We start from the raw sequence: 26,974 nt of genomic DNA, 5'->3' as shown, positions 1-26,974 counted from the left end.
CTTAAAACTGAATGGACTGTAACTGATAAATGGTAAACTGATAAGTTTTCGAAAATTTGTTGGCAAAGCACCAAAAAAGCAACTACATCGGTATTTTCTGCACCACGAAAATGAGCCCGTTCACTCTGCTAAATAGACGAAAAACTTCAAATGTGTTGTGAGGGATTGAAGAATTTAATCCACCGCAATATTTTCCGGACATAACGACATGTGACTTCTGACTATTTCCAAAAATAAAAAAGTTAAAGTCATGAATTTAATATTAATTGTGACAATTCTTTCTGATGACCAATTAAGCGAAGCTTTACTAGCCAACTCATAAAAATCTTCTGCACCAATCATCAATTTTCTTGTTTAGCTGAGGACGAAAGGAGGCTTAAAAAACCCTGCCAACACTGTTACCTGCAAGAGAAAGGTGAGAATAAGTAATGGTAAGGCGTGCTCGAAATGTCAGTAATATGAAATTTTTGCTTTAGAGTATGGACAAGTCGAGAGCGTTAAAAAATTTCAGTTGAACAGTCTCTGAATAGTGAAGACGTGACATGTAAGGAAAAAAAAGATTTTTGTTTTCTGGTAGTGTTAGTATTCTTAAGCATCCAAACAAGTAACAGTGCGGAATTTTGTGTTAATATGATTATTGGAACATATTATACTTTTTTGAAAACGTTAATGGCAAAATAACAACCGTCAATCAGGTGCGTTACCGGGCTGTGATAACCAAATGCTTGATGGTGATTGTTCGTGAAAATGGTATACCTACAGCATTTCTGGCTTAACAAGATGGCGCACCATTTCGTACAGACGCGCCACAATCTATTTCATTAATCCGATGTTCTCAGTCCTCTCGATTTGATACTGTAAATTTTGACACTGATAATAATACTACATTTTTTGTGTAATCCAAAGATGTATTTATTTAGAAAGTTGTTAAAAAATAATTGCAATTAATATTGTTTCAAACTGTATTTATGGTCTCAGGTAATTCATTAGGTACTGCAGGCTTTTAATTCTATAGCTAATTTATTTTCCAAATATCCTTTAATCATTTTCTTGTTTAGTTGAGGACGAAATATTACTACAAAAAAAAGCAAAACAAAAAAAGCAAGTAAATATTTTTCCTTATACATAAATATCCTTATAGTTCTCAGTAATATGTATTTTTAGGTAAATACAAAATTGTTTTATCCATACCTTATTGCTGTCTTCAGTTTGCCTTTGAACAATAAGCTAACGTGGTTCTAAACTTCCAGCTAAAACAAAACTTTTGAGGTTAATTGACATAAAAAAATTCAATTAAAATACGTAAAGAAAACATATTTACTTTCTACTATATCCGTTGAACCATATTCACTAGGACATTGAAAATTTGCTATATTATGTAAGTCACTATTATTCTCCATTTTACTGATATTGTTAAGCTCGTCTATGATTTCGAAATTTATTTCAGTTAACTTGTCCTAATGTTAGAAATATATATAATATAAGACATTTCGCTCTTAGTGGCTCCGATATATATATTATTAATATTTACATAAATTTCATCTGATACATTCTTGAGTTCTCTTAATATTTCCTTCCTTGTGGCACATGCAGGTTTTGGGACTTCATCTTTAAATAATTCATTATTGTCTGAAAGACGAACTTCATTCAAGGAAGATTCTTCAATTGATGAAGTCATGTTTTCAATTAGTGGTTTCCAAATTTACCAAACTTTCTACTTTAATTTAAATGTACATATGTCGACATCATAAGTTAAACAACAATATAAAAAAAATTATAACAAATAAAAAATATAACTGTCAAAAAAGCTAGTTAGGTAATTTAGAAATATTACAACTACATATAAAACAAAAACTTCTTTTGTATTTTAATATCTTAAGGGGTGAACCAAAAAGAACTAATCACTATTTATACTCCTCTCTATTCTCCTAATATATCATTAGTAGCACGAAATATATTCCATTAAAGTTGTTGAGATTACGTATTCTCTAAGTTGTAACTATCTAACACATGCTACGAAGAATCATTAATCATATGGCCTCAGACTACTATATAGGCTACACCAATCTCCTTCACTCTTATTGCTAGAACTTTACTTATTTACAAAGCTAGTTGACCAGAAATGCTAAATGAGATTCCTCTCTAAAAATTATTTTCCATAAAATATTTGATCTGGTTTAACCTTCTCTAAAGTTCAATCAACAAAATATTTTCGAAATAAGTGATCCTATGATACAAGCTGTTGGGTTAACGGAGTTATATACATCCTGATATGGATGAGAATGTTTGTCTTATCGATTGTTTGCGAATTTTATCGACGCTTTTTAGCATTTCAACAGAATAATTACGTTTTTGATGGGTTTGATTTTTAACCTCACAAGCATTATCATTCGTCTCGAACTTTTTAAAAATATCACGAATAGTTAATTTAGTAGGTCTATTACGTTCACCATAAACTTCACTTAATACGCAAAATGTAGCCCCAATAGATACATTACATGTGCAGTAAATCAACAAAATCGATACACTAAACAAAACTGAACGGAATTGCTAATCATTCAAAAGCACATACGGGTATATACTAAATGTTATGAAAGGAGTGCTTTCCAGGATCATTCTAATTATTATATTACCAAACAGGGATACCCACTTGATTTTATCACAACCTATTACAGATACTACAGTGGCTAAGCATAGGGGGAGCAAAGTCATGGTTAAGGTGTCTTTTATGGTCTGGATGCCACTAGAAGAACGTTGCAAAATGATATACATGTAAAACACAAGCTTCAATTAATATACACAACCGCACTCTTTAACTGCCGACTGCTGACTTCACTACTACTGCCATTACTGCTTGACTATAAAACTGCTTGACCGACTTATACTTGACTGCTTAATTTAACCACTGCTACTGCATGACTATCATATATAACTTACATACACATATATACATATAGCTATATATATTTATGTATACATATGAAATAAACTCTATACATTTTATTAAAATGTATTTTAATCACCAAAAAGCTATGATGCCACTGCTGCCAGTAATGCTCGCGATGGCTCTGACGGACCGTAATGTATTTACTGTTTTACATTGCTATAGATAGTTCAGTAACAGAATTAGCAATCATTAATAGAATAACACTTTATAGAAAGTTCAAAGAAAGAGACGTTTCTTAAAAGTTTCAGAAAAGTTTCCTAGATTATTGATTCCTTAATTACTTTAAATAATTTTTTTCAATTGCTTACTTATTCCTTAAGATCTCTGATTTTAAGGAATAATTTGTATCTGAAATAAAAATTTGATCACAATAGAACTGATTTCGAAGCAATTTTGAATTAAATAACTGAGGTAGAGAAAAGCAAAAATACGTATAAAACTATAAATTTCACGCTAACTGATTATTCTGACGAACAACAACATTTCTCGATCCCATTTCTTCTATCTGAAGATATACTTGTCTTTCTATCTCATCTAACGATGTTGTGTGTGCACGCGTCACCTAGCTACTAACTACAGGATCCTTCTATAGGCCACGTTTTTCGCATCCTTAGTCAAGTAACACTACTCAACGTAAAATTAAGTAAAATATTTGGGTACACATTTTGACAAGAAGAAAATATGGATCAAATACATAGCTAAGGCTAAAATTTCATCAACTTCAATGATTCATTCATTGTCAATTCGAGCTTAACTTTAATTACAAAATACTGATATATAGGAATAGAAATAGAAATAGGAATGAACGTGGTACTATCTCCCAATGGAGCGAAGCACTTCGACCAGATTGATCTTTTGTGCTGCAAACAGACCCTAACTGAACAGAATACATTCCGCCTTCCGAATGAAGGCCAGAATGTCAACCGTTGAGGACATTCTAATAGCAGGAGGGGAGAGTAATTCTCCACGCAGTGACCTCCTACTGGCCCAGATCAAGGCAGGGCAGTCACAGAGAGTGTGACTGAAAGTCTCATTTCTAAGCAGAGTCGACAATCTATCTCTTTTGACAGACCCATTTTATTAAGGTGATAACGCAGTCCATGGTGACCCGTTAAATAATCCTCCAGCAACCTGAACTCTGTTCTGCTGAAGAAGGATGCCTTACCGTAACCATAGGGATGAACTAGCTCTTTAGCCTGACGGTTACAACGGCTGTCACGCCAATAGCAATTTCTCTCGGCTGAAAACCATTTTTCAATTAGAGACCTAGATATATGAAAAGCCTAAACATCCGCAAAAAACAAATTTAAATTTAAAAGTTTTCGAAATATATTGAAAATTTCGAAATAGCTAATCTAAAATGAAAAAGACGCTGTTTCACATTAATCCACTCTAGTATTCCAGTATTTATATTTTCCTAAAACATAAAAGATGTGGTGGTATAATGTGATACCATGTGATATAATTTACTAAAATGGAGAAGATAACCGATTGTTTTAAAGAATTTTACTAATGTTAACTTTGCTCAGAATGTAGAGAAATGTGGCATAGTTTGTATTGGTACATGCATAGGGACATTGGGAACAAGTCCCTATAGAACCGAAAATGTGATGTGATATTAATTAACCATCAATATTTTCACATCTCTACAATGATTAATTTGAAGCTTTTCGATATATTCTCAATATAGGCTATGTGACTATGTGAAAATCAAAATTACTGTGACCTTTAGCAAGGTTCTGATCAATCCATACATTGAAATACACATTCTTATATTATTATATTTTATTAGTTATAACATTGTGTTAAGTAAAAAGACATCATGAAATAGGTATTTCAGTTTATTAAGCAATATTTGTCAGTTGTTCTGTACTACATTGTACTACATTTTGTAATAAATACGAAAGTATTTAATCTATGATGTCCATGTAACAACTTTAGCGAGCCTCGTAAATATCTATAAAGAAATGTTAATATAATTAACACAAAATCAACAAAAGCTTATATATGTTATATATATAACGCAAACTTTTATTATTTTTTTTAAAATTTAAAATTTTTAAAACAATTTCATTAAAATTAATTATATGTTTTTCTAAAATAATTTAAATATAAAATAAAAGTGCTTACAATTTTTAATGCGTTTTTTGTACAAAACACGGTAACCACATTCACGACAGCGAACAGGGTCCGTTGGACGTAGTTCAACATCAGAACCACAAACTAAAATGAATATACAAATATTGAGAAGTAAATATTTTCCTTTTCTGTACTATATCTTTACTAGTTCTGCATATCACTTAGAATATAACAAAATACTTATATAATTTAAAAAGAAAAACCTACTTCCGCAAATATAAAGCACTGTAGGTTTCAACTCGTCAATAATGACATTACATTCATCCATTTTCTATGTTTACGATATATGCTTTAGAGACTTAAAAAAAAGATTTTCAATATCTTTGGAGCCTGCAAGTAAAACTATATTGCAATTGCAGACGTTCTTCTAAAACTATCGTTTAATTTTTGAAGTCAAAAATGATAGCTGAGTTTGATTTTTCATTTTATGTAAATGAGCATTTAAGGCCTCTTTAGAATAAAAATATTGCTTGATAACTTAAAATTTTGTTTACACGATTGCGAGTAGCTCAACATTCTATATATTATAAATTTATATATGGTATGTTATAAAATTCAAATTTTACTCGAACACTAAATAACGTTTTAATTATTGTATTGAGGCTAGTTCAGTCAGTGCACTTGGCCACTTTTACTCTCTATTAACTGTGAGGATTCTTCATAGCCTTTCTCAACGCCTTGACTGGATTATTGGTTATCACTTCATCAGACTAAGCAATAATTGACCTCAGATCTGCATATCTCCCCAAGGTGCCCGTATCCATTCTGAGATTCGATAACGCGTTTTAATTTAAATACTAAATTTTATTTAGTGTTTGAATATAAAATTTAGTGTTCAAGTTTACTCGAACTGAAACATTTAAATCGAACACTTTAAATTTGCGATGATATTTCATACTCGAATGGCAAATCCATTTATGTTTCATATTATTTTCATTTTGCTTTATGCAAATAAATATAAAAGCAAGTGCTAGAACACCGTATGGTCAAAAACACAGATAAATTTCTATGTTTTTAGAATGGGGTTCAAAGGTTTTTGAGCGGAACGCTACACTATATTCAAAAGTACACTCTAATATCAAAACACTCAAAGCTTTGATCAGCTTAAAAAATATTTGAAACTCTAATAAATTATTTTTGTATAGATTTTGTATGAAAACTAATTGCTGCACACTTATTTAGTTAATTGTGATAATGTAGACATACTGTAGGTTCAAGTGACATTTTTTATAGCTATGATAGCTTATGAGAAACTGTATCAGAATGAATAAGCTAATTATTATTTCTTAGCTGCAGCACTACTAATTTAGCCGTTAACGGTTTATAAATCCTCACAGAAAACTAGTTTCTGTGAGGATTTATATTTTCCATAGATGCATTTGTATATAAAATCGGTACTATGAAAATATAGACCTGAAAAGAAGCGAAGAGGTAAAACGAATAACTTAAAAAGATACAATAAAACCGTGAGACATTATTAAAAAAAGATATAGTGTAATACGACCGAACTCGATAGAACTATTATGTCTTATACAATAGATATAACAAATTATAAAATATTGACTATATAACGAAAATAATTTGTGATGTGAATTTATAATTTCCAAAGGCTCCAATCATCATGCTTTTCTAAAATTAAAAGAAGCATAGATCTTTGTACATAGCATAAAATCATCGTTCGATTTTTGCAAGAATTCCCACTCAACTAAATCGATATTTGAATTAATGTCACTTTTTTCTGCAGCTTTATGGATACATTTCATAAGTCTCTTCCATAGGTGAATGTCTTCATCCAGAAAATCAACCTCAACTAAACTTTTGATATTTTTTTAAAATATTTTGATTGTAATTCTCAATAAAAGAATATTTTCTGTTTAATAAAATAATAATACTGTCAAACTAGCACTTAAAATGGTTCCATTCCGACTGAAATGCCTTAAAATGGGGTCATATCTTTGTACAAAAAAAACGTCAAACAACCAATTTTCATTTGGAATTTTGATGTCATATTGTTGAAAATACTGTCAACATTTCTAGTGAGCAGACGTATTTTCAAGCCGGTTTCCGAAAAATATAAAATTTACAGTCTATAAACTATTTATAACAAGTATTCTTGCAAGAACAGTTTTAGTTATCAATGGAATAATACAAAAAAAGTGCTCCTGTATAAAAAAGCAAATTGGTGAATTGGTAGTATCTTTGGTTACCGGAATAATAGGTCTGTTCCACGAGCTACTCGTAGTAACTTTGAGTAACACTCACGACCTACTTATAGTAAAACTCAAGTAAAACACAAGTAGAGCGTTAACTGAGAGCGTAATACTGAGAGCGTGCTCTCAGTGCGCTCTTTACACAGATTTTCATGGAACAGCTTTGTATGAAGTGCCGCGCAAATAAACAATTCAAATATTTAAATTCACCAAAACCAAAACAGCTGATTCACACATCATGCAAATTTTACTCGAAACAAAATGTACGAGTAAAGTCTACGTAGTATTTTCAAATTTCGACAGGGATGTTATGCTCTCTCAAATATTCTCATTTACTTGAAAGTATGCTGGTGGAACGCACTTTGTTACACACTGTTTTACTCAAAGTTACTACGAGTAAATCGTGAACATGTATTCAAAACATATGCCTAAACGTTATAAGAAATAAATTTTCAAAAACAATTTCTCTTCGTTACGCTTGAAGTGGATGGAGTTTCCGTTCTTTGAAAGGTATTGTTCGATAATAGAAGTTGCCAGATTTTTTACAATTAAAATGTAGTTTCGTTCATACTAAATGATTGTATATAAAATAAATAGCTGTGTTTTTGTTGTAAATAATACATGAATTTTATAAAATTTTAGTTTGACTGAAAATACCTGCTCGAAATTCTATTTCAAGAATTTATTTTAATAAGTTAATATTAAACATACTATTAACGATACATATCGTGATATCAGAAAACAATATGTAGCGTATTATGTTAGCTATATTAGCGTATTGATATCTATTGGATATGAGAAATTTAAATTATATGTTGTACTGAATATTTATTATCACTTTTGCAGCACTTCACTACTTCAATCAAATCAGCTGAGAATCAGCTGATGGCTGATTTATACTAAAACATGTTGTACAGATTATATGTATTAAAAGTATTATAATTATTATTGAAATTTATTATTGAAATTTATTATTGAAATTTTCTTGTCAATTCAGATGCACGAAAAACTAATTTCTAATAATTTATATGTACATTAATGGCTAGCGCCCCCCTAATCGTCAAATTATTTGTCAGAATGTGGCGCTAAAATTCGACCCGTACCCAATTGTTAAAAAATATAACAGCACAACGTTACAATAACAATGTATATACTGTAACATTTCTTTTTCATTCCTTTTTCATTCATTCTTTTTGATTTCCCAGGGAAACATTGGGCTATAATGAACTTTATCCAACTGTCACGATTTCTTGCCAGGGTTTTAACTTCTCCAAAGGTTTTTCCGCTTGCTTGGATTTATATCTCTAGTCTTCGCTTCCATGTTAATGCTTGTTTGCAGATTTTATTTGGTGCCTTTCTTAAAGTGTTCCCGATCCATTGCCATTTATGCTTTTTAGTTCGTTTGGCATAGGAAGTTGGCAGCATGTTGACCATAAATCGGAATTTCTAATAGTGCGGGGCCACCAAATTTTCAGAATTCTCCTAAAGCATTTGTTTTTAAAGGTTTGCAGTTAATGAATCAGGTTGTTAGTGATAAGCCAGGTTTTGCAGCCGTAGAGCAGAACGCTCTTAATATCACTGTTAAATAACCGCAGCATGGTGTGCCGGGAAAGTATTGAAGAGCTCCAAACTTTATTCAGTAACGAAAAGGCGGAATATGCCTTGTTGATTTGGCTTTGGTATGTGAAGCTGTTGACGTTATCGATTTCTATATCGTCCAGGTTGAATTTGCTGGCAGGGTCAAAAGTCTTTATTTTCATTGCCTTCTTCTTTGTCATGTTCACTATAAGACCAACTTTTAGTGATTCTTGAACTAAGTCGTTGATTTTATCTTGCATATCGTTCTGTAGTGTTGAGAGAAGGCAAATGTCGTCAGTATATTCTAGATTCTCGATGTGGTTTGAAAGCTCCCAGCGTATACCCCGATGTGATTGGTGAATAAATTTAGTAAGAACGTCATCTAACACAATTAAAAATAAAATAGGTGACATCAGACAGTCTTGGCGAACACCTGAAGTAGTGGCAAGGGTGGTTGACGGTTGCCCATTAAGAAGGACCCTGCACCTGAAGTCATTATATTGTGTTTTGTATAAAACCCCTTTGTAAGAGAGAGTTTCAAATACAGCCTCTATTGGCACTGTTGAAAGCGCAGCTGTAGACGATGAATAATATGTTTATGGCTGTCCGCCGTTCTGCACATTGTTCGACGATGATCCTGAGGGTGTTAATTTAGTCCACACACGATCGATTTTGTCTAAAGCCTGCCTGTTGTCTGCGAATACTGTTTTCGAGTTTAGTGTTGTTGCGGGACAGAAGAATACGAGTTAATATTTTCGAAGGGATCGATAGTAACATAACGCGTCTATAATTTCGACATTGGCTCAGGTCACCTTTCTTTGATAATACAGTCAGCAAGTCTTCCAGCCAATCGTTTGGAAGACGATTGTCTTCCCATGTGCTTTTCAAGAGTGGTTGAAACATATTAGCGGTAGTCGAAGGACAAGCTTTTAACAGTTCCGCAGTGATATTATCTGTACCAGCCGCCTTATTGTTCTTAATCTGCCTATAGTTTGAACAATTTCTTCTTCATCAGGTACTCTATTCATAACAGACATACTGCGGTTGCTTAAGCTGGAGAAGTTGTTTTGATCAGTCGATGTGACGGTGTTGGTGATATCATTGTTACAAAGAGTTTCTGAGAAATGTTCAGCGAAGCGTTGAAGCTAGTTTTCGGTGGATGTGAGAAGTTGGCCATTTTTGTCCCGTCGCGTGAGATCTTTGCATCTCTGCGGCATGAGAGACCAGGTAGACTTTGACATCCACGGCTTACTGTTGCGGGGGCGATGACCCAAGACATCTTCTGTGTTTCTAAGAAATGCTGATTTAATTGTCTGCCAAATTTTTTCAGTGTTGCCGGACACTGCTGGGCTTTGGAGCTGTTCCATTGAGGTACTAAGTTTGCTGACGAATGTGTTTTTTACGTCTTTAGAATTGAGTTTCGAAATATCGAGTTTAGGCAATGAATTCAATGTACGCCACTGTCCAGTCGTACAGATTTTTAAACGAAATGTAGCGACTAAAAAATGATGATCTAACGCGATGTCGGCGCTTCTTTTAGTGCGTACGCCCAAGAGGGTGCTCCTCCACATTTTTCCTACACAGAAGTGGTCAATCTGGTTTCCAGTTTCCCCGTCGGGTAATACATAGGTTAACTTATGACAGGTTTTGTGAGGGCAAATGGAGCCCCCGATAATAAGGAGTTCATAGTTTTCGTTTCTGGTCCCCAGGCCATGTTTTCCTAGAACGTGCTCTGTCGGACAACACAAGTCCGCACCAATTTTGCCGTTTAGGTCACCCATTACAATTAGAATATTTCGTTTATGTACTTTATGAATAATGGACAAAAGCTGATTATAATAGGCCAATTTTTCATCGAATTCGGTGAGTTCAGTAGGAGAGTAGGTTTGAATTATAGTTACGTTTCGTGCACGAGAGCGAAATCGACACCAGCGGTTGTTGATTGGCTGCCATTGTAAGAGGGCACGAACGCCAGTTTTGCTGAGAAGAAAACTGAGTACAGAAACTTAGTTCCATGATTTCTTTCCATCTGCACTCGCTGCTGTCGATCATGTCCAGCTTTTAATAAAGGAGTTCCCGGAATATTTTCACAAGTTTTGATATTGATTTCACGGAGAGAAAGTTTTGTTCGTTTCGTGGTTGTTGTGGTTACATTTGTACCTAACGAATTGATTCTGTTTAAACGTGAAGCAGGTGGATTCGCCGTATCAGTACGGGTACCACTTGGAGACTGTAATACCATCGGGTTTTGACTCATGTTTTAAATCCAGAAAAAAGTTAAACGCTTAGCTTCATTACTTCTTATTTGACCTTACCGTCAAAGGAGGCCCTACCAGTAGCAAGCAACCGCCGGCATCGCTCGAAGATTCTTCTTAACTACTGAGCCTCGTTACCACATCAAGGTGGCAATCCCCAAGGAGGACGTTAAATATTTAGTACATTTTAAATGTGCTCAATCGTTTAAATTTCGTTTAATTTATACCTTTTAATTCTATAAAAATTTCAATTTCTATATTTCATATTTTTTTATAGGTATCTTCTTAAAATCTTATTAAACAGTACCATTATACAGTACCATAACTCGGAGACTTCGAGTTAAAGATTTTTTTGTAATTATATGTAATTTGCTTTATAAATCGTGTTGCACTCTATTTAGTTTGAATTATAGAAAACACAAGTTATACAAATTTGAGTTAGGGAAGTTTGACTGTATATCTCATTCAAATTACCAATCTAATTAAAGACTATTATCATAAACAATAGACTACAACCATAAACCACAAACTACCACCAACTTTAACACAATATTTATTATGCTTAGCCCCATGTTAAGTAGGGGGGTCAAATTGGCTCTTACAGACTATGACGAAAATGAATATATATATTTTTTTTAATCTATAATCATATTAAGTTATAAATATGTGTAAATTTTATATAAAACTATATATAATATAATCATTTACAAACAAACTATAAATAAGTTTTAAATTATTATGCGCAATTAAAGCCAGGTGGCAACTTCAACTAATGGAACGAATCCTTTTTCAACTCAGCGCTTTAATCGCACAATTGACTCTTCTTCAAACGGCAGAAATTTTATGAGTTGTGATAAAATGTCTCGCGAGATGGACTATTTGGACTAAACTGCATAAGAAGTGTGCCGAGAATGGCATAAAGAATATTCAAGTGACTGATGCAAGCCGAGGAGTACTTACCAAGAAGTTGCGTGCCATTTTAAGTGGAACTAAGCCAGACACGCCTACCAAGCGAAACAAACGGTACTCAAAAACACCAAAAGTTGCCGATAAAGTAGTAGAGAAGACATTTAAGCGTGCTAACAGACGCAAAATTGCTGTTACTAAACCATTTGGTAGTGATGAAACTCTGGACAGTGTTAAACAGATGCAATTGCGGCTCCAAAAAAAACGCGAAGGTAGCGTACAAAAAATGTTGCCAGTAACCGTAATCGATACAATTGCCATTGAAAATAATGATGACATGGATTAAGTAAAGGCGACTGCACAAGCAGAAGTTGCCGATCGTGATGTGCTGGTACGTGGGCGTATCACACGTTCAGTGTCTGTAACTAAGAGCAAAATACCTGTGCCCATAGTAGTAGCAGCAAAAAAATATGCTGACACTAACATCGAAGAGCAAGAACAAGTTGACCCTGTTGTGCGTCAACGTTCATCACGTTCCGTTTCTCTTTCTAAATATAGTTTCCTTACTGTTTCCTTCAACGACAATTTAGCATCAATAGATAAAGAACCAATTATGTCATCAGCGCCAGTTTCACACCATTATACTGATGTGTACGCTAAAATTAAGAAAAAACTGTTTGACAAAGCCGAACAGCATCAGCACATTGTAGTTGGAGGTTTTAAGCACTCACAACCTATGACCACAACTACCGGCTACGCTTCAAAATATGCTTCTTCTTTAAGCATGCTTTTTTTTGGTACTGCATGCTTTTTAGGTGGTACCACATCTTCTTATTATAATGAGCAGAGCGATGACACAGATACGGATACATACGACACACCACTTTTAAGTAACTTTGCACGTACTTTGGATCGCTTGAAGTATTCACATAGGGATCGCATTTCTGGCGGCAAATACAGTGGTGGTATGGCTGATAATTTTACTCCACGTCCACATAAGTCAATAGCACATGATAAACGCAGACTTTCTTCGATCATAGAATAACGTTGTGAACGTTTTAGAACAATAGATCGGAAGAACCACACCCTCCGGAACTTATTAATCACGTTTATTGCTTTGGTTGTTATTGTATTCATATATATGTTTTGGCATTAATTAAATATAATTTTGTAAAATTTATTTTATAATAACCAGTTAATTCAAATTCATATGATTTGTCATTATTTTTGAAAAAATTTAACTATATTGTATATTGTTTTGTCTATTTTTCAATTGTAAATGATATATACGAGTATATAAATTTTGATTAAAATTTTAATAAAGCCCAACAAAATAATTTAGTTATGTTTTAATTATATAAAAGTTAATATATATATGTTTTTAATTTATGTTTTATGTTCCGTGAATAAGTAATGGAGAAGTTTTAGGCTATATGAAAAAACTAAGACGCTGCTTCGTTGTAAATGAAACGAAGTAGTCTGTTGCATTAAACCCATCTAAAAGACTTGTATAACAGCACTCTAAACTTTTTTTTTATATTAGTGAAAGATCTATATTATTGATGCATGTAATTAACAATAAACAATTTCATTACAAATGCCTATTTAAAAAGAATCACTTTAATTTGAGTATTATAAATATTATATATTGTAAGTATCTAGGTATAATTTCATTGTATATTGTTGGTAATACAAACAGTCAGACGATTTAGATTTTGGTATACTCATCTGTGTGACGGGTATATAGCTAAATACATTAGATACTAAATAGTGATAGCAATAGTCTAAATATATTATACCTTTATTTTTTGATTGTCTCTGTATATATTAAATTTGAACTGCAAAATTCGTCTGTGTAAATAAGTCCATACCTAATATATCACATGTTGAAAACAATATACACTATCAATAGAAAACTTCATGGTAAAGTTATTGTAATAAAAATAAATTGATTTGAGTTGGCAATGATATTGCTTAAAATTTTCTTACAAAACTTAAAACTTGAAGTTTTCATTTTAAATTTTATTTTTGTAGGTGTTGTACCAAATATTGGCTCAGAGAATTTTTTTTATTTCTTAACAAGTGTTTTAAATTGAAAATATAAGGGAAAACAATCAAATTGTTTTTTGTGAACATGCCTTTAGATGGGATAATAATTCGACAAGCCTTGAGGGAAATTGAAAGTCCAGCTACCGCTGAGCAAATTGCTCGCCATTTACAAAAGCGTTTCAGAAGGCCTTACTATGTTCTCTTGCAGGAAGTAACTGAAACTTTATATGGCGGAAAGTTATTCGGATATATTAAATGTACAAATGGATTTTATTATAATATTGAAGACAGCCAAAAACTAATTTTAGAGAAGATAAAAGAAAGAGAAAATGCAGAAAATGAAGGTCTAAAGGAAGATCATGAGAAAGACAAAACCAAACAAACACGTAAACGCAAGCGTTCTTCTAGCAGTGCTCGAGAGGTTTGTGAATTAGAATCAAAAACCTTTAGTGATTCAATCAATTTCGGTCACCCACCAAAGAAGCGAAAACGTAATGTAAGTCTAACTTCAGAAGCAGAAATAGCAAAGCGAAAACGTAAAAAACCAAAAAAAGTGATTGCATCAGATTCCAATTATGCCAGTGAGTTGAACCACAATGTTTACAACTCAGGGCCTTACAAAACGTATTTAAGCCAGAGCGATAACGATCTCAATCACTATTTTGGCTTTGGGGAAACGGTAAGTTGTCCCCTAAAATTCAATAATAATAGAAAAAAACACTTTACATCTGATAGTTCATTTAAAGCGCATGTTCCTGCAATGAGCATTTCAAATCGCAATAGTACATCATCAGATGATGAGTTCCATTTACTATATGATGACTTATTGACCAGAAACCGTAACGTACTATTAAAGGACATACAAGCACAGCTTTTGCTTAAAGAGAGCAAGGTACTACTAACAACTCAAGATGAAACTGATGACAAGAGTTCTGAAGATTCCCATAAATTCTCACACATGTACCCTGATTCGCATATGGACTCAGTGGAATATCATCATGTATTGAAAAAAACCGTGAAAAAAACTCAGTTAAATTCTAATAGCGTAGATACTATGAGTATAACATCTAAAGGCAATCAATTAACCCTTTTGTGCCCAAAATTTAATTCTATAAAAAATTCGGATTCATTTAATGATGAAACAAATACGTGTTTACAGGAAAAATCAAAGGAAATACCAGATAATGTTGACAATGTTGGTAAAATGTCTGAAATAAAAGAACGCCAGAAGAACACTTTGTCAAAACCATGTACAGGAGAATGTCGTAGTGCATCAATGGAAAAATCATCTGGTGTTAGTAGCAGCGAGAAAGTCGAACAGATGAGCACACTTTTATCAAGAAATAATACAAAGATTGATGAATTTTCAAATGAAAAAGCAATAGATCATTGTATATCTACATCTGATACAGTTGAAGCTCACAATACGTTAACTGAAAAATCCAGTAATATTGATTGGATGAAACAAATAGAGAATAATATTTTGCTATCAACACCTGCACCTGCTAATTTTCAGAAGAAAACACTTGGAACTAATTCTCTTCCTTTAGAAACTTGTGAAATTAATTGTAGTCCATCACGTCAAGTAGAAAACGAGCTTCCGACCACAAGTACATTAGCTGCTTCTCTCAACTCTCTAAACAATTCCGAGCCACGTGAAAACACTACTGCTCCCAAAACATGTTTATTGAATTTATTTCAATCATATCTTGCTGAATTGAACAGCCAACACATAAGTCCCACAAACGACGCATATGTGTTTCGCCTTGTGCTACAGGAAATCTTACGAAGACACAACCCTTGTTCAATAGATGAAGAGGATAATAGTTCCTCTGATGGTGACAATAAGTAATTTGTTCATTGAACTCCATACTTTATTGACGCAACTACATTTTCCAAAAACCAAATGAGTTTCCTTTTTGCATGTCGTCCAAACCACAGAATTCAAAATCCCATATGTGTTACATTTGGTATTTATCAAAATTCATAGTTATGCGAAAAAGCAAAAATGGGTGGTATAAATCACGTGTTATAGTAAATTCATTTTATTGTTAGTTAATTAAGCACTCGAAGCTAAGACAATAAATGAGCCAATATATTATAATTTTTTTTTATTTAATAGAATTATATTACTACTTCTCAGTTGTTGCTAGATGGTAAGTTTTCATTTCCTCCATTTCATCCATATTGCCTATAAAATCTGTGTTTGTGAAACCTCGAAAACAGACTCAAAGAAACTCTGGTTGCTAGTCTTAACCAAACACATTAGAGAGTATTGGTGTCACACATTCTTTTGAGGTTGTAATATCTCAAGATGTTACTGAATAAATTTACTTAGAGAATCTTAAACTTCAATCTGTTGTAATCGATATCAAATCGTAAAACTACAAATTGCAAAGGAGTTTTTCATGCTTCTGATAGTTCCATAGATCACACAAGATAGTAAAATGCTCAATGCAAATATTTGTGTTTCTCCAGTTTAGTATTACAAGAAAATTAGATTGTATGTGAACTAGCGAGAGAAGAATCAGAGCTATCGTCAGCGACAATAGAAATACTGACCTTATTAAATATAGTTAAGTCTCAAATTCAAAATTATTTTTTATATTTAGCTGAATGTAAATGAAAAACCACAATCGATTGGGAAGATTTAATTTATATGGAATGAAGTTTAGAGCACTAGAAATTTTCCTAATAAGAATGTTTTATAACTTCAGTGAAGTTAAATTCTTATTGCTAGGATAAAGTTCTTTACCTGACCGGAAAAACGAATTGTCAACATTCGGCCACGAGATCGAATGGATACGATGGGAAGGCACGTAGGGTAGGATAGGATAGGAATAAACGGGGTACTAGCTCCCGACGGAGCAGAGCACTGCGACTAGATTGATCTTTTGTGCTGCAACAGACCCTAACCGAACAGAAGACATTCCGCTTTCCGAATATCGGCCAGAATGTCGTCCGCTGAGGACCTCCTAATATCAGAAGGGGAGAGCAGTTCTCCTTCCAGTGACCTCCTCTTGGCCCAGAACAAGGCTGGGCAGTCACAGAGAATGTGACTGGATGTCTCATCTGCTTCTAAGCAGTAGGCACGTAAGAACGTCAAAAAAAATGTAATTCTCTTTTTGGTGTTGAATGCAATTATACGCGTCAGTGTGTAATTTAAACGGAAACTACAAATTTTTATTTTTTTATTTCTAATGAATTTAGCTTCCATTTTAATAAAAATTTTATTTAAATTAAGAGTTCTAAGAGTTCTCTTAGTTCTCCATTACTTAATACACGTACTCGCCATTAAACAATTATATAAGGGGTATTCCCAAGTTCGAGTAACCCGCTCGGCAGCCGATTAAAAGTGCAACCAGTTGCGTTAACTCGTCGTGAGCACACATGATTGTGTCGATTTATTAACGACAACTGGTAAAATCGATTGTGTTCTATTGAATTTGTACTTTATTGTGAAAACAAATGAGATTCTGATATAAATATCAATATTATGCCAAAGTTAAGTGAAAAAAGCAAAATTGTTGACGTTTTGATAAAACATAGTCTGCTTATAGTGATAAGTGATAGTCAATAGTGATTATTGAATTGAACATATTTTTATATTAAAATTATAATCAGGCATAAAAATAAAACATGCTCATTATAGAACATACTTCCAGCACCTTTCTAAGGGCAAAATGCAAGGTTTATTCATAACCCCTCTATATGGATTGACTGTATTATTGTTTATCACTTCATCAGACTAAGCAATAATTGACCACCGCTCTGCATACCTCCCCGAGGATGCTGTAACCATTCTGAGATTCGATAACGCAGTGTTGGTAAGTCTGTCAGTTTTCTGAAATAATTTCAAGGCTTAATATAATATAAAATTTAATATAATATAGAACTTTTTTAATGTAATAAATTTTAAATGTTTTAAAAAAAGTTTCTAAAAAGCGATTTTTGTTTAATGATCTAAGTGTGTCTCCGTTTGTAGCCCAAGTAAAAGTGAACGAACAAACTTTTGTAGAGTTCAGAGATACCGAAGCCAAATGGAACTTTCCTAGACAAATAAGTTGATGTCCCGTTTGGCAGCAAGCATGCGATCGAATAATATCGCTTAATTACTCCGTTAATAAAATAAGACACAGCGCCGGATTCGGAAGACGCGGGTGTTAACTTGTATAAGAAAGATGGCAACATTGAAAACATAGTAAAAGTGCAATACAAATGTTGACCAAGGCAAAGGCTTAACTAACGTAGTAACGTTACTATTGCATTACTCTACGTGTATTTTATTGTTGCTCCTTAGTTATCTTTCATATTATTTCATATTAATATTCAGTTTCCCACATTTTCCACATTTTGCATATATATGAAAAAAGGGAAATTGTAATTTTATTCTTTTACTCAATGTTTGTATTTCTACATCATCTACTAAATAAATTAATAAATTTAATATACTTTTTAACAACTTTCATATTAAATTTAGATGTCTTAGTTTTTATCATAAGGATATATGATTCAAAAGTAGAGTTTTTTAAATAAATAAATAGAATCCTTGTAGTTGATATTGTTTATATATGTTGTAATATGTATGTAATCGTTGTTCTTAATTTTTAATACTATTTAACTGATACATTGAACTATTTAAATAAGTGAGATCGGTCTTTGGAATTTATATCCTTGGCTTCCTGGCTGAGTTTGGTAAACTCGGCCTGCATAACATATCTTGTTTGTTTGATAATTCTGTCAAGATCATCCATATTATAACCCTTTGTGTGTATTGGAGGCATGATATGAATAATAGCGTGTCCAGGCGTGAATATTTTCGTTTTGCTATCCAAAAACTCAAATTTTGATATAACTACTGGTTGGATAGGGCATTGACTATGCACTGCAATATGAAAGGCGCCTTCTTTAAAGGGTAAAAGGGTTTCTTCCGAATTACGTGTGCCTTCTGGAAATAGCAAAAGCTTACACTTTCCTTCATTAATTGCTTTCGATTCCTTTTGCACCATTTCAATCGAATCAGGTATTTGTGAAAGATTAGTGAACATTGTACCCCATAGCCAAGCACCAAAACCAAAGATGGGTATAAACAGCATTTTCCTCTTTGCAACGACAGTGGCTTGTCCAATAACTGGCCATAAATGAGCCAACACTGCAATTTGAATGCAATATAATTGATCAATTTTAAAGGTTATTTATAACGATAAAACATACACATAGTGTTTTAAAAATAAACTTACCACAAAGATCTAATACGCTTTGCTGGTTCATAACTACTACAGCACCACTTTTCGTAATTAGATTCTCCAAACCACGTACTTCCATTGTGAAGCCTAACAGCCAACAAAGATCTCTGCAGCAAGTAGCCGGTCCTCTAAGTGTGTGAGAAAGGTAAATTATTTGTAAAAATTGAAAAAAAGTTTATAATTATAATATTAATAAAACCTTTGTATTTAGTATTTACTTAACAAAATGTTATATATGGAAACAGAGTTTACTCCTAATTAAGTTTGAAGAAACTTTATGATAAGCGTTTTATTTTTCTTTTTAGCTTTATTACCAATTATTCGTTATTATAATTATTCATTATAATTATATTATTATAATTATTCAGTGTCCAGTCGTTTCCAGTGCAACAGTAATGATTACCCTGCTTCCGGTAACGATTTTATAGGCTCATTGGGTATGGAGTCTGTCAAATTTTACTAATCGTAGGATATATCTCTTAAATTAATTATTTTGATATGTTGCTAAGTGCTAAGTTTTGTTACATTCATCACTATTATTTTTACGACTATTTTTATTACTGCTTTATATATAGTTAGAGATTCACCATAAATTTCTGGAATTCATTTAAACGGGTCGAGAACCATTAGTTTAGTGTCTTTTTTACTATGGTTTCTTCTTTGATTATGACGACTTTCTTATATTTTTTATTATTTCATGCTTCTGTTTTAGAGTATCTATTATTTGTTTTTAGATGCTGTTCAGCTGAGCTGACGGCTATTGGTATTATATCTATTATTTTTAGGTTGAATTGATATTTCTACCAATTGAAATTGTGGAATCGATTATTTTGACAATTTTTTGATGTTGGCCAATTACACTAGCTTATAGCCAAAAATGTTCAAAGACGAGTTTCATTGATCCAGAAGTGAAATATTATGTGCAATTCGAAATTCAAGTAGTGATCATTTTATTTTCATTTTTCCCATGTGTCGTTTGTCGCGAAAAACTTTTAATATAGCTACTCTTCCGCACAATATGCCTCTAAGATCTTTCTTCTTTCAGGGTATATATTATTTTGAAAGTATTATAAATATATTAAGGTACATAACTGCAATATGATTTACACACTTTAGAATATGCAAAAAAAAATATTTTTTTTAGGTTTATTTAAAATTTTTTGACTTTCAGCTTGATGGGATGCCTACTGAAAATATTATCACGTCTGGTCTAACATATGTGTGGTGGATTGGAAAGTAATACTACGTGGATGCTATCTCTAATACTGCGTGATTTGGGTATTTATTTGCAACAGTATGATATGGTTGCACTTACTTCTTATAATGAGGGAGTGCAACCGTTGTCGAACTGTTCCTATTATTATTGTTTAAATTATTTTAATTAAAATTATTGATAATATTATACATACGTAAGAATAATATTTTATTAATACTAATACTAATACAGATAATCTTCAACTTACAATGCATTACGATAATTCCGCGGTGTGAAGATCATGATAGGTATCCAAATAAGTACAAACACAGTCGATCCAATAAGAAATGTTCCCATTCTTAGAATGTCTGGTGTTCTATCATAGCTTACGACTACGAATATAATGCAGAAGCACGCTAAAATTTCATAGAGATATCCCATTTTAATGCTGAAAATGTTAAACATTTAGAATTAGAATTATACATTTTTAATATGACGCCTTGTTTTTTAATTACTTATCTATTAACAAGTTTTATTTTCAAAAGAAAAAACTACAATAACCGTAACAAATCAAATTTTTCCGACTCTAGAAAAGTTAATACGCTTTTGAGCACAAGTCAAATTCTTTGCAGATTAATTTGATTTGAATATTCTGACGAATACAATATCTTTGACATTTACATAGTTTACTCGATTTATAATTCAGCAATCACTTTGTTTGATATTTCTCTCGTATGTACCTTATTGAGAGCAAAATTAAAATAAACCAACCAGAAGAACATTTCATATACAAGTAAGTATCTAAGAATTCCTAAATGGTTGTAATTATACAATTATTATCAAATTAAATCAGTAACTCACAATAATCGGTCCTTTTCTTTCCTTGTAACTATCTGTGGCACTTATTGAATGCCACGTCATCTCATTCCACGTCAGTTGTACCAGTGTTGCCATACTATGCAATGATATATGTATATATAAATCCTTCTAAATGAATTAGTAAAATGCATATGTTTCAAAGTAACTTTCAATAGACTAAAAATTAAGTGAAAATATTTGAAAATATTTAAAAATATACAAAAAAAACAATTCATCAAGTAAAACGATGTGTGAAATATTTCTAGCAGTAACATCCTCTCTTTCCCCACTCACGTGTTTTCAATTTCAGCTTAGATATATTTGTTATCTAAATATGAAACCTTCTGTGTTCTTATATCTGTCTTGATTACTGAAATGGAGTTTCAAGTTTCTATTGGAATATGGGGACCAATGTCTACAATTTGCCCATTTTGCATTCCTCAAAGGTAATTTTAGTGTTAGTGTGTTAAAAAAAAAAATATATAATATTTGAAATATCTCTTTGGTTAATTTATTCTCTACGAACCAAGATTTCAAAATGAAGTTTCACATGCATTCACATGTGAATTATCTCGGGGAACTCGATTAATTTAACTTTGATTCATATATATAGACATGTTTTCAACGATGTTCCTCTGTCTGTAGCTATGTTTCTCCAGCTACATGACTGCTGCTAATGGTTTTCTACAATCGCTCAAAGGTGCAGTACTTGACAATTTAATTCACATGAGGAATAACCAAAAATTTTATGTGATACAAAATGAATATAAACCTTAGATACAAATACTATTGTTCATTTCACTTTTAATTGAAGGGACTTTTATTTGAACAAAAATATAAACAATATTGATTGCGTCAGTTTAATACTCTCATCCAATATGTATGTTCGGTGTTCAATTCTTGTAAGATTAATCTAGCATTTGAACTACAACAAATCCACTAATTCAGAAATCCCAATAATTCAGTAGTACTTAATGCTACGCGTATGGCAATTAACTTCAATTTTTGCAAGACATGATTTATGTTATCTTCAGACACGCCTTTATTTCTTATAAATCTTAATTTCATCTTCATTTCAGAGAAATTAAGTTGATTTTTCCATACAAAAATCAGTTTTAAGGTTAGAACGAAATTAAGGAAAATTGCCTTAATTTCATTGAAACGAAGACTGAAATTAAGGGACATTTCAAATGCAACCATGCATAATATAAATTTTAGTGGTGCAAATTTTTAAATTTGAATATAGAAGAAAAACTATAACTGTTATTAATTTAAAATATAATATTTAAGAGATCATCCACAGAAATGAAATGATGAACTTAAGCCCTTATATCTATACAATTGTAGTAGCATAGGCACTTTGGAAACATTGAAAAAAAAAGTTACATCTTATGTACTACAGTTTTCAAAATTTCATATTTTTGAGGACGAAAATGGTTAAGAAGAAAAGCAGTTTAAAATTGGGGACTTGGTTTTATTTAGAGTAGACATAGAACATACACATCAAAGTTTTCTAAAGTTAGTTCATTCTATGATAAGATCCAAAAAATGAATATGATAGTATGCATTTTTGTGGTACAGAGCAAACTGCAAACATTAATAAAACAATTAAAAAAATTTTAAATATTATTAAAATAATGAAAAACTCTCCAAGAAGAAAAATTTAAAGCGTTGCAATTTTCGGGATGCTATGGAACAAATAAACGCTCCTTCAAAGGTCGAAGGTTTGTCAAGCGTAGCCCTAACTGACATTAGTAACTAATCATTAGTACATTAGTAACTAATCATATTACTGACGCTATTTAAGGCAATTACGTATTTCAAAATATTAACAATAGCACCGTCTTGGATGACATACAGATAGATCTAAATAAATCTATAAATCTGCCACATGTTTCAAAAGAGATTTAGAGATTTATATAAAGAGATCAACCCGAAGATTGCCAACAAGTTAACTACACTGAAGGAAATCACACCCGAACGATACTTGAACGGTGATGAACATGTGTCAGCACATCAAGTAAAGCGGATATTTCCAAACGAATATATGTAAATGCTTTAATGAAACATATATAGAAAATAGTAGGACGTTGGTAATCTTAATAATTGGTGGACTGAACTATGCTTGTGGATGGAATATTCAATGGAGTCTAGCAACGTTTCCTAATTAAGTTCTAAATAGTTTATATGTGCCAAATAATTCACCACCAACTGCATGGTTACATTTATGCATAATATAATGTATAATATAAAATATTAAATTCTATCATCCCAAAATCCTATAGAGTAGTAATCTCATACAAGAGAACTCTGAGTTAGCTCTATGCGAGAACCAGAGAAGTCTATAAGGCATGTTGTAAAAATATCATATAATTTTTATATATGTGATTTTATGTTTTATTAATATGTTTCCACCATATTACTTTTTCAACGACATTATAAAAACAAATATTTATGTTCTATGCCGGCTGCCATCGTTAATAGACTACGAAGAAGACAAGAAGTTTTTTTTTTAACATGTTCTTGAGGGTTATATCTGTCGACAGTTTATCAACTTGTCTAACTGCACTAGCTTTCTTCTTAAGATTTCGAGACCGGTATTTGAAAGTTCTACTTTCAATCATTGATTGATTTTTTCAATTTATTTCTTAAAAAGAACTACGCTGTTCGAGATAGGAGCACATATTTTATGTTAATAGTTTTGTATTCCCTTCTATCGTGTATTTCTTTCATAATGCCTCATATAGTATGCCACCGATATAACAATTTTCTACATCCACACTTTCGTGATTGTATACGGTAGGAACCCTTTCTCAAAAATTGGCTACCTATATACGGAAGCATAGTGTCTATAGCAAATTTAATATTAAAATTAAATTTTGTTAATGGAAAAAAATATTTTAAAAAAAAACATAAGAAATGATGTTTATCTAAGAAGAAATGTTTATATTAATTTATTCGTAAAATTAATCACGATTCACATATCCTATCAAACTTGCTCCCGAACCTTATTTTTTTGTAAAGATAATTTTTTATCAGGTCCGCAATCACCTTTCAAAAACGTCTGTGGTCGTCACAATATTCCTTTGTGATACAACTGACTTTTTTTCTTTCCATATTAAGAGTTATCAATTTTTCTAACAAACTTTGTTTGGAATTGTTAAGGTTTGCTCTATTCTGGATAGATTTTGGTTCAAATCACATAAGCGGTCATTCCGAAAACGTTAAACGAGTTGCAAAAGTTAACAAATAACCACAGATTACATATGTATATTCATTATATTCATAACACTATTGTCCAGTGAGTCTACTCATTCTCTTGGAAACAAGAGAATCACAGATTTATTTTTCTTTAAATATATAATATTTAAGAGATCATCCATAGGCGATATGGGTGCGTTACAGTGCCCTGATTGTTCACAAGTTGTAGGTTTTATATTAAACTAGTTCCATTAAATTAATGGAACTATTTCCATTATTTGGTTGTTATCTGAATCAGAATATTAAGAAACCTCTTATTAGCCAATATGACTAGTTGTTGTTAATTTAAACTCTACATTTGTTCAAATATAATAAAAAAAAAATCTGAATCAGAAACAAGAAGGAATTTGGATTTTTTGGCCAAACTCTTTACCATCATTATTGATGTTACTCTTGGATTTACTTTCACCGGGTTTATTATGCTACGTCTTTCTCTAACTGACAGAATTGAGGGGCGAACAGTAAGAGGTTTAGAAACGTCTTATGGAAGTTATTCATAATTCTCTGCACAGATGAATATTGACGACCAATATCTTCAGTAAATTTTCGTTGGCTTACGTCAACTTTTCAATTAACAATTATTTGTCTCACTAACACTAATTTCACGTCTTTTATTTTCTATTGTAAAAATTTATTGTTTATTTAAATAAAATATTTTTAAATGATTAATTCTTAGACTCTTTAGGAAGTCAACTAATAATAAAATATCATTTAATGACACGTTTATGCGTGCAAGGGAATTAAATTAAGGGTAAACGTAAATGTTAAGAAGTTACTTTGCATATAATTGTGTTTAATTTTTTTTTAAATAAAAGTTGTTGATTTTTTATGTTTTAACTTTATTGTTGTTTCTTTGTTTAAAATAAATCAGAAGGGAAAAATTAATTTGAGTAAAAATTAAAAAAGTTATGCGAAATTTAAGAAAAATTTTGTAGGTGACCTCAGACTTTTTCTGCCCTGTGTATATACGTACATACAAAAATATACGGTATTGCTACATTAACCCTTTTTTGATTGTTGATGGTGTTTTTATACACTTGCGCACCGTCTAGTATATGCGTTCTACAGTTAAGTGAATCGAGAACAGGATGACTATAGATGTATGTATATATGTATAAATATATTGTATTTTGTTTTTATTTGTTTTTATACTGTACAATTATTCCTTTATTCTGTATATTTAATTTGTTGCTATATTATTAAAAATATTTATTAATATTTTAATATAAAAATAAAAATAAATTAATAAATATTTTTGATAAAATGTTATATATAAAAGATAATTTAATAATAACTAATAATAACAAGACCACTTAATACAAAAGGACTTTTCAACTGAGGCTTTGAAAAATTTGTGTCCGAAAACATTACTCCGATCGAAAGGAACGATTTTAATTTGTTTTTCTATTATCTATTTTTGCTTTTGCTTTGGAATTCCACAGAAAATATATGAATTTTTAGCTGAAGGGAAAGGTATTTGTTTACTTTTGTTTTGTGTTTTGCTATATTTTGTTTTGGAGACATTTTAGCATCGAAGATAGTAAAAGAATGCAGAGAGGTAATTGACGAGCTAAATAGATTTGCAGACATCACCTAACATCACTCATCTGGGTTCTTGGACACAGAACCATCGAAGGGATCGAGAAAACTGACAGTTTAGCTCGCTTTAGTGCTTCCCTGAATATGTCCCTGGCGATACCGGTGTACATTACCCTAGAGACCATTAAGAGTACTTATTTCCTTTTTTTTCAAATAGCTAATAACAGATGGAAAACACTTAAGTCATATGCAACTTCCAGGTTAATATAACCCACCTGTAATAAAATTTGATCCTCGAAACTCATTTAAAGAGACCGCGTGAACACTGCAAGGCTTACTGCAGTTCTCTCTGGTCATTGGTGTATAAGAACTCACGCAGAGCAACTGATTATTCTCCATAATCCTAACTGCAAAAGTTGTGGTGATCCGCAGGAAAATGAAATCATTATACATTTTCTCTGTGAACGTCCGCCTTTGGCGTCCCAAAGAAATAGTTTTTGAAGAAGATACTTCTTTGACAGTCTATCAGACTGTTCATCGGTGAACACAAGACCGGTGATGGATTTAGTCTCTACTTTTATAGCGCTAATTGAGGTACATTGAAGTTATCAAATGGCCGGCCACTGCAACTAGCCAACAATATATATATATATATAAAAAGAAATATGTTTACGAAAAGAGCAAAACAAAAACGTTAACAACAAACATAAAATCATATATCCATTAAATACTTCTGCGTCACCCTAGGAATGTTAGAGTTCTACGTATTTGAAATTTATAAATGGCAAATG

The 26,974-nt window shown here is 31.9% G+C and overlaps 3 protein-coding genes across 6 annotated transcripts; all 3 read right to left on the bottom strand.

Moving 5' to 3' along the window:
* Positions 1 to 908: 908 nt before the first annotated feature.
* Positions 909 to 1,759, bottom strand: LOC119687259. 2 transcript variants are annotated; one of them, XR_005253125.1, is made up of 4 exons: positions 1,532 to 1,759; positions 1,322 to 1,457; positions 1,192 to 1,261; positions 909 to 1,075 (listed from the first exon to the last, which is right to left on the bottom strand). XR_005253125.1 is itself a non-coding variant. In XM_038101519.1 (4 exons), exons 1-3 carry the CDS (start codon positions 1,676 to 1,678, stop codon positions 1,228 to 1,230), a joined length of 306 nt encoding a protein of 101 aa, XP_037957447.1. In that variant the 5' UTR covers positions 1,679 to 1,759; the 3' UTR covers positions 911 to 1,075; positions 1,192 to 1,227. The 2 variants fall into 2 exon arrangements, 1 of the variants encoding a protein (XP_037957447.1); XM_038101519.1 differs by having other exon boundaries at positions 911 to 1,075; positions 1,192 to 1,250.
* Positions 1,760 to 4,786: 3,027 nt separating this feature from the next.
* LOC119687257 (DNA-directed RNA polymerases I, II, and III subunit rpabc4-like) lies at positions 4,787 to 5,459 on the bottom strand. Its single transcript, XM_038101518.1, has 3 exons — positions 5,294 to 5,459; positions 5,078 to 5,170; positions 4,787 to 4,904 (listed from the first exon to the last, which is right to left on the bottom strand). The coding sequence occupies exons 1-3, from the start codon at positions 5,352 to 5,354 to the stop codon at positions 4,885 to 4,887; spliced, it is 174 nt and encodes a 57-aa protein (XP_037957446.1). The 5' UTR covers positions 5,355 to 5,459; the 3' UTR covers positions 4,787 to 4,884.
* A 13,112-nt stretch (positions 5,460 to 18,571) lies between these two features.
* LOC119689555 (1-acyl-sn-glycerol-3-phosphate acyltransferase alpha-like) lies at positions 18,572 to 21,475 on the bottom strand. 3 transcript variants are annotated; one of them, XM_038104410.1, is made up of 4 exons: positions 21,387 to 21,475; positions 20,794 to 20,973; positions 19,325 to 19,458; positions 18,572 to 19,236 (listed from the first exon to the last, which is right to left on the bottom strand). In XM_038104410.1, the coding sequence occupies exons 2-4, from the start codon at positions 20,964 to 20,966 to the stop codon at positions 18,719 to 18,721; spliced, it is 825 nt and encodes a 274-aa protein (XP_037960338.1). In that variant the 5' UTR covers positions 20,967 to 20,973; positions 21,387 to 21,475; the 3' UTR covers positions 18,572 to 18,718. The 3 variants fall into 3 exon arrangements, with proteins under 3 accessions (XP_037960338.1, XP_037960339.1, XP_037960337.1); XM_038104411.1 differs by lacking the exon at positions 21,387 to 21,475 and adding an exon at positions 21,207 to 21,312; XM_038104409.1 differs by lacking the exon at positions 21,387 to 21,475 and adding an exon at positions 21,041 to 21,155.
* Positions 21,476 to 26,974: the final 5,499 nt, after the last annotated feature.

This window comes from Teleopsis dalmanni, chromosome X (assembly GCF_002237135.1).
Source record: "Teleopsis dalmanni isolate 2A chromosome X, ASM223713v2, whole genome shotgun sequence".
NCBI lineage: Eukaryota > Metazoa > Arthropoda > Insecta > Diptera > Diopsidae > Teleopsis > Teleopsis dalmanni.
Note: the sequence above shows the minus strand (reverse complement) of the source record. Positions and strands in the feature narration are given on the sequence as shown.

What these genes read in the sequence shown, in the direction of transcription:
- LOC119687257 (XM_038101518.1), bottom strand. Translation starts at nt 5,354, where the DNA reads ATGGATGAATGTAATGTCATTATTGACGAGTTGAAACCTACAGTGCTT. An exon ending in AGTGCTTTATATTTGCGGAA is followed by an intron (nt 5,171 to 5,293) that starts GTAGGTTTTTCT and finishes TATTCATTTTAG; the next exon opens with TTTGTGGTTCTGATGTTGAA. An exon ending in CAAAAAACGCATTAAAAATT is followed by an intron (nt 4,905 to 5,077) that starts GTAAGCACTTTT and finishes ATTTCTTTATAG; the next exon opens with ATATTTACGAGGCTCGCTAA.
- LOC119687259 (XM_038101519.1), bottom strand. Translation starts at nt 1,678, where the DNA reads ATGACTTCATCAATTGAAGAATCTTCCTTGAATGAAGTTCGTCTTTCA. An exon ending in ATGTATCAGATGAAATTTAT is followed by an intron (nt 1,458 to 1,531) that starts GTAAATATTAAT and finishes TTCTAACATTAG; the next exon opens with GACAAGTTAACTGAAATAAA. An exon ending in TTCAACGGATATAGTAGAAA is followed by an intron (nt 1,251 to 1,321) that starts GTAAATATGTTT and finishes GTTTTGTTTTAG; the next exon opens with CTGGAAGTTTAGAACCACGT.
- LOC119689555 (XM_038104410.1), bottom strand. Translation starts at nt 20,966, where the DNA reads ATGGGATATCTCTATGAAATTTTAGCGTGCTTCTGCATTATATTCGTA. An exon ending in CGGAATTATCGTAATGCATT is followed by an intron (nt 19,459 to 20,793) that starts GTAAGTTGAAGA and finishes TCACACACTTAG; the next exon opens with AGGACCGGCTACTTGCTGCA. An exon ending in AAGCGTATTAGATCTTTGTG is followed by an intron (nt 19,237 to 19,324) that starts GTAAGTTTATTT and finishes TTCAAATTGCAG; the next exon opens with TGTTGGCTCATTTATGGCCA.